The 10,743-nt window shown below is 64.3% G+C and overlaps 1 protein-coding gene across 1 annotated transcript; it reads left to right on the top strand.

Annotated features, from left to right (window-relative positions):
* The first annotated feature begins 251 nt into the window (after positions 1-251).
* Positions 252-8,970, top strand: ZNF467 (zinc finger protein 467). The gene is made up of 3 exons (XM_029077578.2): positions 252-286; positions 5,201-5,312; positions 7,252-8,970. Exons 2-3 carry the CDS (start codon positions 5,225-5,227, stop codon positions 8,760-8,762), a joined length of 1,599 nt encoding a protein of 532 aa, XP_028933411.1. The 5' UTR covers positions 252-286; positions 5,201-5,224; the 3' UTR covers positions 8,763-8,970.
* The last annotated feature ends 1,773 nt before the right edge of the window (positions 8,971-10,743 follow it).

Here is a 10,743-nt window from a genome sequence, read left to right as displayed (position 1 = left end):
CCCTCTCCCCTGCCCCTCCCCTGCCCCTCCCCCCCCGTCCCTCTCTCTCCCTCCCCTCCCCTCCCCGGGAAGTTTCGGAGCCGCCGGGCTGGCTGTCTGTCGGTCGGTCGGACCGTCGGTCGGTCGGTCGGTCGGTCGATCGGTGGGTCCCGTCCGCAGCGGAGCTGCAGGCTGCCGGCGCCATTGTAGGCCCGGGTGGAGGGAGAGGGGAGCCCGGACGCCTGGGTCCGCCCGGGGTCGGGAGGGAGGGAGGGGCCTGCCCGCCTGCCCGCCGCCCTCCTGCCAGGTAAGGACCGGGGGGACGGAGCTCCGGCTGCCCCTAACACACACACACACACACACACACACATACACACCCCCCCGCACGCACAGACACCCGGCCACAGACACACAGACACAGGCGCGAACACGAGTCAGTTGGGCGCCGGTGACAGTTTCCCCCAGGGGGCAGAGGGCGGGGGGCTAAGGCTCTCCCCCTCTCCCCCTCCTGGGGGTTAGGGAGGACTGGGGTCCGGGGGCGGGATCCCGTGGGGAGGGGGGTCTGGGGAGGGGTGGGGGTCTGGGGGAAAGAGGGAGGGGGTCTAGAGAAAGAGGGGGGTGGGGGTCGGGGGGAGAGAGGGAGCGGGGTCTGGGGAAAGAAGGGGGAAAGAAGGGAGTCTGGAGAAAGAAGGGATGGGGGTCTGGGGGAGAGAGGGAAGGGGGCTGGGGAAGGAGGGAGAGGTGAGGGGCTGGGGGAAGAGGAGGGAAAAGGGTCCTGGGGAAAGGAGAGGGGGTCTGGGGGAAAGAGAGAGGGAGGGGGTCTAGAGAAAGAGGGGGGTGGGGGTCTGGGGGACAGAGGGAGGGGGGTCTGGGGAAAGAAGGGGGAAAGGGGGTCTAGAGAAAGAAGGGGTGGGGGGCTGGGGGAAAGGGGGGCTGGGGAAGGAGGGAGGGGTGAGGGGCTGGGGGAAGAGGAGGGAAAAGGGTCCTGGGGAAAGGGGGGTGGGGGTCTGGGGAAAGGGCGGCCTGGGGGGAAAAGGGAGGGAGAGGGGATCTGGGGAAAGAAGGGGGGAGGGGGTCTGGGGAGAAAGGGGTGGGGGTCTGGGGGAAAGAGGTAGGGGTGAGGGTCTGGGGGAAAGAGGGGGTGGAGGTATGGGGGAAAGAGGGAGGGAGAGGGGCTGGAAGAAAGAGGGAGGGGCGGGGGTCTGGGGAAGGAGGGGGGTCTGGGGAAAGAGGGAGGAAGAGGGGGGTCTAGTGCCCAGCGCTTAGAACAGTGCTTAACACATAGTAAGTGTTTAACAAATGCCATCATTATTAAAGAGGGAGGGTCTGGGGAAAGAAGGGGGTGGGGGGCTGGAGGAAAGAGGGAGAGATGGGGGTATGGGGAAGGAGGGGGTCTGGGGAAAGAGGGAGGGGGCTGGGGAAGGAGGGAAGGGTGGGGGTCTGGAGGAAAGAGGGAGGGAGAGGGGGTCTAGTGCCCAGCGCTTAGAACAGTGCTTGACACATAGTAAGTGCTTAACAAATGCCATCATCATTAAAGAGGGAGGGTCTGGGGAAAGAAGGGGGTTGGGGTCTGGAGGAAAGAGGGAGAGATGGGGGTCTGGGGAAAGAGGGAGGGAGAGGGGGTCTGGGAAAAGGGGAGTGTGGGGTCTGGGGGAAAGAGGGAGGGAGAAAGGCTGGGGAAGGAGGGAAGGGTGGGGGTCTGGAGGAAAGAGGGAGGGTCGGGGATCTGAAGGAAAGAGTCAGGGAGGGGGTCTGGAGGAAAGAGGGAGGGTCAGGGGTCTGGAGGAAAGAGGCAGGGAGGGGGGTCTGGGGAAAGAGGAAGGTTGAGGGGGTGGGGGGAAGAGGGAGGGAGTGGGGGTCTGGGAAAGAGAGAGGAGGGGAGTCTGAGGGAGATGGGGGGAGGAGAGTCTAGGGAAAGAGGGAGAGAGTTGGGGGGCCTATGGGGGGAGGGGATCTGAGGGAAGAGAGAGCAGGGTCTGGGAGGGAGGAGCAGGGTCTTGGGAGAGGGGAGGGATGATGGGGAAGGTTTGGGGGAGAGATGGGGGTGGGGAGTGTGAGAGAGAGAGAGGAAGGAGGGGAGTTTGGGGGAGAGAGATCAGGGGATTTAGAGGGAGAGAAGGGGAAGAGAGTAGGGGGAGGGGGAGCAGGGATCCATCAGGGAGAAGGAGAGGGAGGTGGTAGGATTCTGGAAGAAAGAAGGGAGGGAGCGGGGTTTGGGGGAGAAGAAAGGGCTCAGGAGTCTACTGGGCTGGGTGGGAAGCGGGGGCTGAGGGAGGGGCTCTCTACCTTGACAGGAGCACGGTGGGGCAACGAGATTCAAAAGGGGAAGGGGCAGAAGGGCAGTAGAGGTCTGGAGAGGGAGAGGGTCCCAGGGGGAAAAGGGAAAAGAGACAGCAGGGGTAGGGGTGAGGGAGAGGAGAGACTGGGGAATGGTGAATTTGGAAGGGGGGTCAATAGGAGCCCCCCCCACAAGATGGGGGGGTGAGACAAAGGAAGGGGAGACAGTGGAGTAGGAATAGGCAAGAGGGGGAGGGGAAGAGCTAGTGGCTCAATGAGGGGGAAGACTGTGGGGGAAGGGAAGACTGAGCTGCTGAAGGGAGGAGAGTCCAGGCTGGTGGGAATGGGGAGGGAGGGAAGAAAAGAGGCTGGGGGGGGGGGGAGGAGGTGGGGAGGGAAGGGGAGAGGAGGTGGGGAAGGAAGAGGGAAGAGGAGGTGGGGAGAGAGAGGGAGTGAAGGACATGGAGAGAGGGAGTGAAGGACATGGGGAGGGGGAGAGGAGGTGGGGAAGGAGGTGGAGAAGGAAGGGGAAAGAGAAGGTGGGGAGGAAGAGGGAGAGGAGGTGGGGAGAAAGAGGGAGTGAAGGACATGGAGAGAGGGAGTGAAGGACATGGGGAGGGGGAGAGGAGGTGGGGAAGGGAGGGGAGAGGATGGGGAAGTAAGTGGGAAGAAAGAGAGGTGAGGAGGAAGGAAGGGAGGAGAAGGGAGGGAAAAGGGAGATGGGTGGGGGAGGGAAGAGGAGAAAAAAGGAGTGAACAGGGAAAGAGAGGATGGAAGGAAGGGAGAGAATAAGGGGATGAGGGAGTGGGAGGAGGGAGGGGGAGAGTGAGAAAGGAGGGAGAGGGAAAAGGGAGGAGTGGAGAGAGGAAAGGAAAAGAGAAGGAAGGGGAGGAGAGGAGGGGAAGGAGGGAGAGGAGGAAAGTGGCAAGAGGGAGAAGAAAACAGGGAGAGGGAAAAGGGAGGGGGCGGATGGGGAGGAAAGGGAGCAGGGAGAGAGGAGGGGGAGGGGAGAGATGGAGGAAGAAAAAGGGGGAGGGCAAAGGAGGAGGAGGAAGAGGGAAGACAAAGGGGGAGGAGGGGGAGAGAGTGGGGAGGGGGGCAATGGGAGGGGGAGGAGAGGAGAAGGAGGGAGGCGGGCAGGCAGAGCCTGGGGAGGGGATGGGCAAGGGGGTGGGGGGAGGGGAGAGCAGCCTGGGAGATTTGGGAGGGGAATATGGGGGAAGGAGAATATGCCATGAAGGAGGTGGGGTGGGGGGACCCTAGGAAGAGATTGGGGAGAGCAGAGCCTGAATGGGAGGGAGGAAGCCGGAGGGGAGGAAAATGGCTGGGGGGAGCCGGAGGGGTGGGGAGGGCAGTTGGAGATTAGGAAAAGGGAAGAGAGGGGGAGGAGAGGGCCAGGAGGGGGGGGGGAGGGGAGGGATCAGGGAAGGGGAGGGAGACTGGAAGCCTGGGGATGGGAGGAGAGAGGAGGAAGGGGGGGAGGGGAGGGATCAGGGAGAGGGGAGGGGAGGTTTGGAAGCCTGGGGATGGAGGAGAGAAGAGGAAGGGGAGGATAGGGAGGGGTGAGGGGAGGTTTGGAAGCCTGGGGATGGGAGGAGAGAGGAGGAAGGGGAGGAGGGGGAGGGAAGGGAAAGGGGAGGGATCGGGGAAGAGGAGGGAGACTGGAAGCCTGGGGATGGGTGGGGAGAGGAGGGGCCCAGGGAAAGAAGCCAGAAAGATTAGGGAGGGGGAGGGAATTCAGCCGCGGGGAGAAGAGGGAGGGAGGGTTGGGGGAGGGAGAAGGAGGCCTCTGCCGGGGGAGGTTGGGTGGGGGGATTTGGGGGGCCACAGTGGGGAGAGGACGGGACCCTCTGGGAAGTGTGGGTCATGCAGGGGTGGCAGAGGGAGGGTGTCTCCCAAAAGAGGAAGTAAGGGCCACTTCCTGTGAAGACCCTGTGAGTGGGGGGCTCCTTCCGGCCCTCCCCTTCACAATTGTCCTCTTCCCACCCCAGCTGGGCCCCGGGCCCCAGGAGGCAGCCGCCAAACATTGTTGGGCACATACCCAGGAGGCAAGGAGACCCTGGCCAGGGTCCCGGGCACAGAGTCCCCTGCCTCATCCCGGCTGGGGGCTCCGGTTTCATTGGCCTGGCCCCTAGGACTCCCCCACCCCTTCAAGCACTCTCCCACGCAGAGCACCAGCTAACACCCCGACCCCCAGCCTGGCCCCCCAAAAAGGAGGTGGGTCTTGGATGGGGCTGGGGCTTGGTAAGGGGTTTCTCTCCCAGAGGGAGAGAGGCTCAGGGGCTCAGTTTCCCCACCTGCGGTTCAGAGCGGACCGAAAGCTGCCAGGGTGGTGGAGGGTCCTGTGGGAGATGGGTCTGAGGGGCTGACCGGACCTGTCAGGGGGCTGAAGGGCTCCCAGGAGACCCTGCTCTCAGGAAGATTGAATCTCTGTGACCCCTCGACTCCGACTCCAGGGTGGGCGACTCGCTCCCGTGCTTAACTCCAGCTCAAGTGGCCGCAGTCCCATGGCCTCCCAACCCGCCTCGCCCCCTGAGGTTTCCAGCCCATGACCCTCTTCCTAGGACCAAAGGAAACCTTCCTGCCACAAAGGATCCCAAAGCACTTAACTCCTTTCCCCCTAGAGAGGGGCCCCTGTGTGCAACTGTGGGTGTGTGTACCCACAGCGTACTATATTGCAACACCGTCTGCTCGGGTTCGTCCTGGAGCCAGCTGGGTGCCTCCTCCCTCAACCGGGTGAGCGCAGGGCAATCCCAAAGCTACTTTCGGGATGGTCCGTCCCCTCTCCGGTGTCAGCCGTGGAGCAGCCTGGTCGACCAACCGCCCCCCCCCCGCCCAAATTTCCAACCCCACTGCTGACCATGGTGAGGCAGGAGCTGGTGGGGAGAGAGGAAGGAGGGAAGCGGGCAGGGAGAGCTAAAGCTCGCCACTCTGTCCGGGGCAGGATACCCCACGGGTGCCTTTGGAGATGGCTGATCAGACGGAGCCCCGAGAAGAGCCTTGGGCCCAGGACCAGGTGCCGCCTGTCGAAGAAAGAGCCCCAGACAATGGCTCAGGTGAGTGGGCACTGCTCTCAGAGAGGGAGTGGAGATGGGGGAAGGAGGGAGCAGAGGGCACAGCCTTATGGAGATGGAGTGGGGAGAGGGCAACCATGTTGGGGAGAGCAGGGTGGGTGGGAAGGGGGATGGGGAGAGTAAGAAGAGTCACATGGCAGAATAGGAGGGGAGGGAGTGGGCACTGCCCGGGGGAGGGAGGGGAGAGCACAGTCACATGGCAGAGTGGAGGGGGGAGGGAGTGAGCATGGCTATGTGGGGGAGAGCAGAGGGGGGAGCGAGCATGACCACATAGAGGGGAGAGGGTGGGGAGTGGGCATGGTCACATGGGAGAGTGGAGGGGGGAGGGAGTGGGCACAGCCACGTGGGGGAGAGCAGTAATAATAATTGTGACATTTGTTAAGCACTTACTATGTGCCAAGCACTGTACTAAGCGCAGGGGTAGATAGAAAGTAATCAGGTTGGTCACAGTCCCTGCCCCACAAGGGGCTCACAGTATTAATCCTCATTTTACAGATAAGGGAACTGAGGCCCAGAGATGATAAGTGACTTGCCCAAGGTCACACATCAGACAAGTGGCAGATCTGGGATCAGTACCCACATCTTCTGACTTCCAGGCTCATGCTCTTTCCATTCGGTCACGAGAGCAGTGGGGAGGGAGTGGGCACAGCCACACGGGAGGGTGGAGGCGGGCGGGAGTGGGCACAGCCATGTGGGGGAGAGGAAATAATAATAATAATTGTGGTATTTGATAAGCACGTACTATGTGCCAAGCACTGTTCCAAATGCCGGGGTAGATAGAAGATAATCAGATTAGACACGGTCCCCATCCCACGTGGGGCTCAGTCTTAATCCGCATTTGAAAGATAAGAGAACGGAGGCCCAGAGAAGTTAAGTGACTCCTCCGAGGTCACAGAGCAAACATGTGGCAAATCTGAGATTAGAATCCATGTCCTCTGACTCTCAGGCCCGGGTTCTTTCCACTAGGGCATGAGAGCAGTGGGGAGGGAGTGGGTACGGTCAGCCGGGAAAGTGGAGCCGGGAGGGAGTGGCGCAAGGATTTTACGGCTTCAAACCAAACGCTTCAGATATTGGGATCCTCGGTCTCCCCCCTAACGTCCTCCTGGGAGTCTCAGCTGTACCCCAGGGCTTCCAGGAAACCCACCCGTGGCCTGCTTGTTGGGGAGGGGAGATACCCTGTACCTCAGGTTGAGAATCACTGATCTCATCGCTCTTCTGCCTGGAGGAGGCTGGGATGGGCAGGAGTGGGCGTGGTGGGGAGTGGCACAGAGGGGGGATGGGCTACGCCCCCTCTTTCTTCCCAGAAAATGATCCCACTGCCTTGGGGACTGTTGGAGGGGACAGTAGAGCCCTAATGGGCTGTCCATCCTCTATCGGGACCCCCAAGCCGGAGGGCAAGAGAGGGGAGAAGGCAGGCCCTCCGAGAACGGGGAGGGGCCCCGGAGGAAGCCGTACCCGAGGGCAGGCCTCTCCGTGGCATCTGTTTATTGTTCTTTAGTCCTCTCCTAGGCGCTTAGTACAGTGCTCTTCACACAATAAGGGCTCAGTAAATATCATTGACTGACTGACCTTGGCCCAGTCCACGCGGTTTTGGTCACCACCAAGGCCCAGCCACGGAAGGAGCCCAGTCAGCCCTGGTCCCTCATCCGGGAAAGGCCTGCAGGTCACAAACCCCCCACTGCCACCGCTACCCTTGGCTCCGCCTGTGGCCTGCTGGGTGACCTTGGGCAAGTCACTTCGCTTCTCTGTGCCTCAGCTACCTCCTCTGTAAAAAGGGGATTGGGACCGTGAGCCCCAGGTGGGACAGGGACTGCGTCCAACCCAATACCTTGGGTCCACCCCAGCGCTTAGTACAGCGTCCGGCCCATAGTAAGTGCTCAACAAGTACCCCGGTTATCATTATTATTATTATTCTTCCCAGGAGACGAATGGATGATCCGGAAGGTGAAGGTGGAAGAGGAGCAGGAGGAAGGGGCGGAGGAGGAGGAGTGGTCCCGGCACCTCCCGCAGCTCTTGCCGGCTCCGGACCTGGGGACCCTGGCGGCCACCCCTTGCAAGCTGGAGCCCGGCGGGCTGGGGCCCCTGGCCGGGCTGGCCCTGCCGCCCTGGCCCCCGGCCGGGGAGAAGCCCTTCGGCTGCGGCGAGTGCGAGCGGCGCTTCCGGGACCAGTTCACCCTGCGGCTGCACCAGCGGCTGCACCGGGGGGAGGGCCCGTGCGCCTGCCCCGACTGCGGCCGCAGCTTCGGCCAGCGGGCCCACCTGCTCGCCCACCAGCGCAGCCACCGGGGCGAGCGGCCCTTCCCCTGCCCCGAGTGCGGGAAGCGCTTCAGCAAGAAGGCCCACCTGGTGCGGCACCAGCGGACGCACACCGGCGAGCGGCCCTACCCCTGCCCGGACTGCGGCAAGCGCTTCAGCCAGAAGATCCACCTGGGCTCCCACCAGAAGACCCACACGGGCGAGCGGCCCTTCCCCTGCCCCGAGTGCGAGAAGCGCTTCCGCAAGAAGACCCACCTGATCCGCCACCAGCGCATCCACACGGGCGAGCGGCCCTACCAGTGCGCCCAGTGCGGCCGCAGCTTCACCCACAAGCAGCACCTGGTGCGGCACCAGCGGGTGCACGCCGCCGCCGCCCCCGCCGCGCCCGGGGACCCCGCGCCCTCGCCCGCCCCCTCCCCGCCGGGGCCCAAGCCCTTCGCCTGCGCCGACTGCGGCAAGCGGTTCGGCTGGAAGAAGAACCTGGCCTCCCACCAGCGGCTGCACCGCGAAGGCCGCCCCTTCCAGTGCGCCGAGTGCGGGCGCGGCTTCGGCGACAAACGCCACCTGGCCGCCCACCTGCGCACCCACGCCGGCGTCAAGCCCTTCGCCTGCCCGCACTGCGGCAAGGGCTTCAGCCACAAGCCCAACCTGACCACCCACCAGCGCACCCACACGGGCGAGCGCCCCTTCGCCTGCCCGGACTGCGGGCGCGGCTTCACCCACAGCCAGCACCTGGTCCGGCACCGGCGGGTGCACACCGGCGAGCGGCCCTTCGCCTGCGCCCAGTGCGGCCGCCGCTTCAGCTCCCGGCCCAACCTCATCGCCCACACCAAGGCCCACAGCGGGGCCCGGCCCTTCGCCTGCCCGCAGTGCGGCCGCGGCTTCAGCCGGAAGTCCCACCTGGGCCGGCACCAGGCGGTGCACACCGGCACCCGGCCCTACGGCTGCGCCATCTGTGGCAAGAACTTCGGCTCCAAGACCAACCTCGTGCGCCACCAGGCCGTGCACACGGGCTCCCGGCCCTTCCCCTGCCCCCAGTGCGGCAAGAGCTTCAGCCGCAAGACCCACCTGGCCCGGCACCAGCGCACCCACGGGACCACCCTGGAGGGCCTCGCCCCCGAGCTCCCCGCCTGGCCCGCCCCGGCCCTGCCCCCTCCGCCGGCCCTCTTCCTCTGAGCCCGCCGGGCCGTCTCGTCCCGTTCCAACGCCCTGACCCCGTCCGAGCCGTGACGGCCTCCTCGTGCCCCCCTCTTGCCGGCGCCCCCTCCGGCCGCCCTCCGACCCCACCCCGGGGCCCCCTCCTCCCTGTTTCGTGCCCCGCGTCCTCCGCCCTCGTCTCCTCTGCGGAGTGTGCTGGGAGCCGGATGAGGTGGAGGGGAGAGGGAGGGTGGGGGTGGCGGGCGCGGGTCGGGGGGGGGGGGGGGCAGAGCCAGTCCTAATAGTAATTGTGGTATTTGTTAAGCGCTTGCTGTGTGCCAGGTACTGTTCTAAGCGCTGGGATAGTTACAAGATAATCAGGTTGGACACAGTCCCCGGCCCGCGTGGGGCTCACAGTCTTAATCCGCATTTTGACGGGGGCTCCCACTTCTTAATCCCCATTTTATAGATGAGGTCACCTCGGTACAGAGAAGTTAATGATAATGATGGTGTTTGTTAAGCGCTTACTATGTGCAAAGCACTGTTCTAAGCGCCGGGGGTGGGGGATACAAGGTGATCGGGTTGTCCCACGTGGGGCTCACAGTCTTAATGCCCATATGAGGGAACTGAGGCCCAGTGAAGTGACTTGCCTCAGCGTCTTCATCCCCATTTGACAGATGGGGGTCGCTGAGGCCCAGAGAAGTTAGGTGACTGGCTCCAGGTCACACAGCGGACAAGTGGCAGGGCCGGGAGGAGAACCCAGGTCCTCCCGCCTCCCAGGCCCGGGCGAGAGGGCAGCGGGAGAGACCACCCTGACCCCCGCTGGGACTGCCTGGGCCCCAGGGCCAGCATGCGGAGGACCCCACTCGCTCTTTGATGTTTCATTAAAGAAGAAGCCCAGAAGCTTGGGGACTGTGATTGGTCGGAGGTGGGCCCGGGGGCGGGGCGATGCCCTATTCTGGGACGGTGATTGGTCCATCCAGGGGCCTGTCTCGGGAGGAGTGACGGGGGGGTTAGTGTGTATGTGTGTGTGAGCGCTCCCGCTGCTAGTATTCCGGGCCGGTGATTGGTCGGTCCCGAGGGGGCGTGGCGCTCTGAGGTCCTCGAGCTGTGATTGGTCGAATTGCTGAGGGAGTTCCCGCCCCCGCTGAGGTTCTCGGACTGTGATTGGTGGGGGCTGGGGGTTCCCTCTCCCCTCGGGGGGGGCGGGGAAAGGGCGGGAAAGGCTGCGGCTCGGGGCAGCCCCCGGAGCGCGGGGGTGGGGGGGGGGGGGAAGACAAGTGGCGGAGCTGGGATTAGAACCCACGACCTCTGACTCCTAAGCCCATGCTCTTTCCACCGAGCCACGCTGCTTCTCAGGGAAGGGGAGGCAGGTGGGGGGGAGAGAAGGGAAGGGGAGACAGGAGGGGGGAGACAGGGGAAGGGGAGACAGGGGAAGGGGAGACAGGAGGTGAGGGAGAGGGGAAGGGGAGACAGGAGGAGGAGAGAAGGGAAGGGGAGACAGGTGGGGGAGAGAGGGGAAGGGGAGGCAGGAGGGGGGAGAGAGGGGGAGGAGAGGCAGGAGGGGGACAGAGGGGAAGGGGAGACAGGAGGGGGGAGAAAGGGGAAGGGGTGACAGGAGGGGGGAAAGGGGAAGGGGAGACAGGAGGGGGGAAAGGGGAAGGGGAGACAGGAGGGGGGGAGAGGGGAAGGGGAGACAGGAAAGGGGAAGGGGAGACAGGAGGGGGGGAAAGGGGAAGGGAAGACAGGAGGGGGGAAAGGGGAAGGGGAGAGAAGGGAAGGGGAGACAGGAGGGGGAAAGGGGAAGAGAAGACAGGAGGGGGAGAGAAGGGAAGGGGAGACAGGAGGGGGGAGAGAGGGGAAGGGGAGACAAGAGAGGGGAAAGGGGAAGGGGAGACAAGAGAGGGGAAAGGGGAAGGGGAGACAGAAGGGGGAAAGAGGGGAAAGGGAGAGGGCAGGGCGGTGTCGCAGGGGACGGGGGCAGCCCCACCTCTCCCAGGCCGGGAGCCACCCCCGGAGA

The sequence above is a fragment of the Ornithorhynchus anatinus genome, chromosome 13 (assembly GCF_004115215.2).
Source record: "Ornithorhynchus anatinus isolate Pmale09 chromosome 13, mOrnAna1.pri.v4, whole genome shotgun sequence".
Classification (NCBI taxonomy): Eukaryota; Metazoa; Chordata; class Mammalia; order Monotremata; family Ornithorhynchidae; genus Ornithorhynchus; species Ornithorhynchus anatinus.
The sequence above is the reverse complement of the archived record's forward strand: the minus strand, read 5'-3'. Positions and strand labels throughout refer to the sequence as shown.

Excerpts from the sequence above, each read along its gene's own strand:
- ZNF467 (XM_029077578.2), top strand. The coding sequence starts at position 5,225 with ATGGCTGATCAGACGGAGCCCCGAGAAGAGCCTTGGGCCCAGGACCAG. Across the intron at positions 5,313-7,251 it reads AGCCCCAGACAATGGCTCAG|GAGACGAATGGATGATCCGG; the intron begins GTGAGTGGGCAC and ends TATTCTTCCCAG.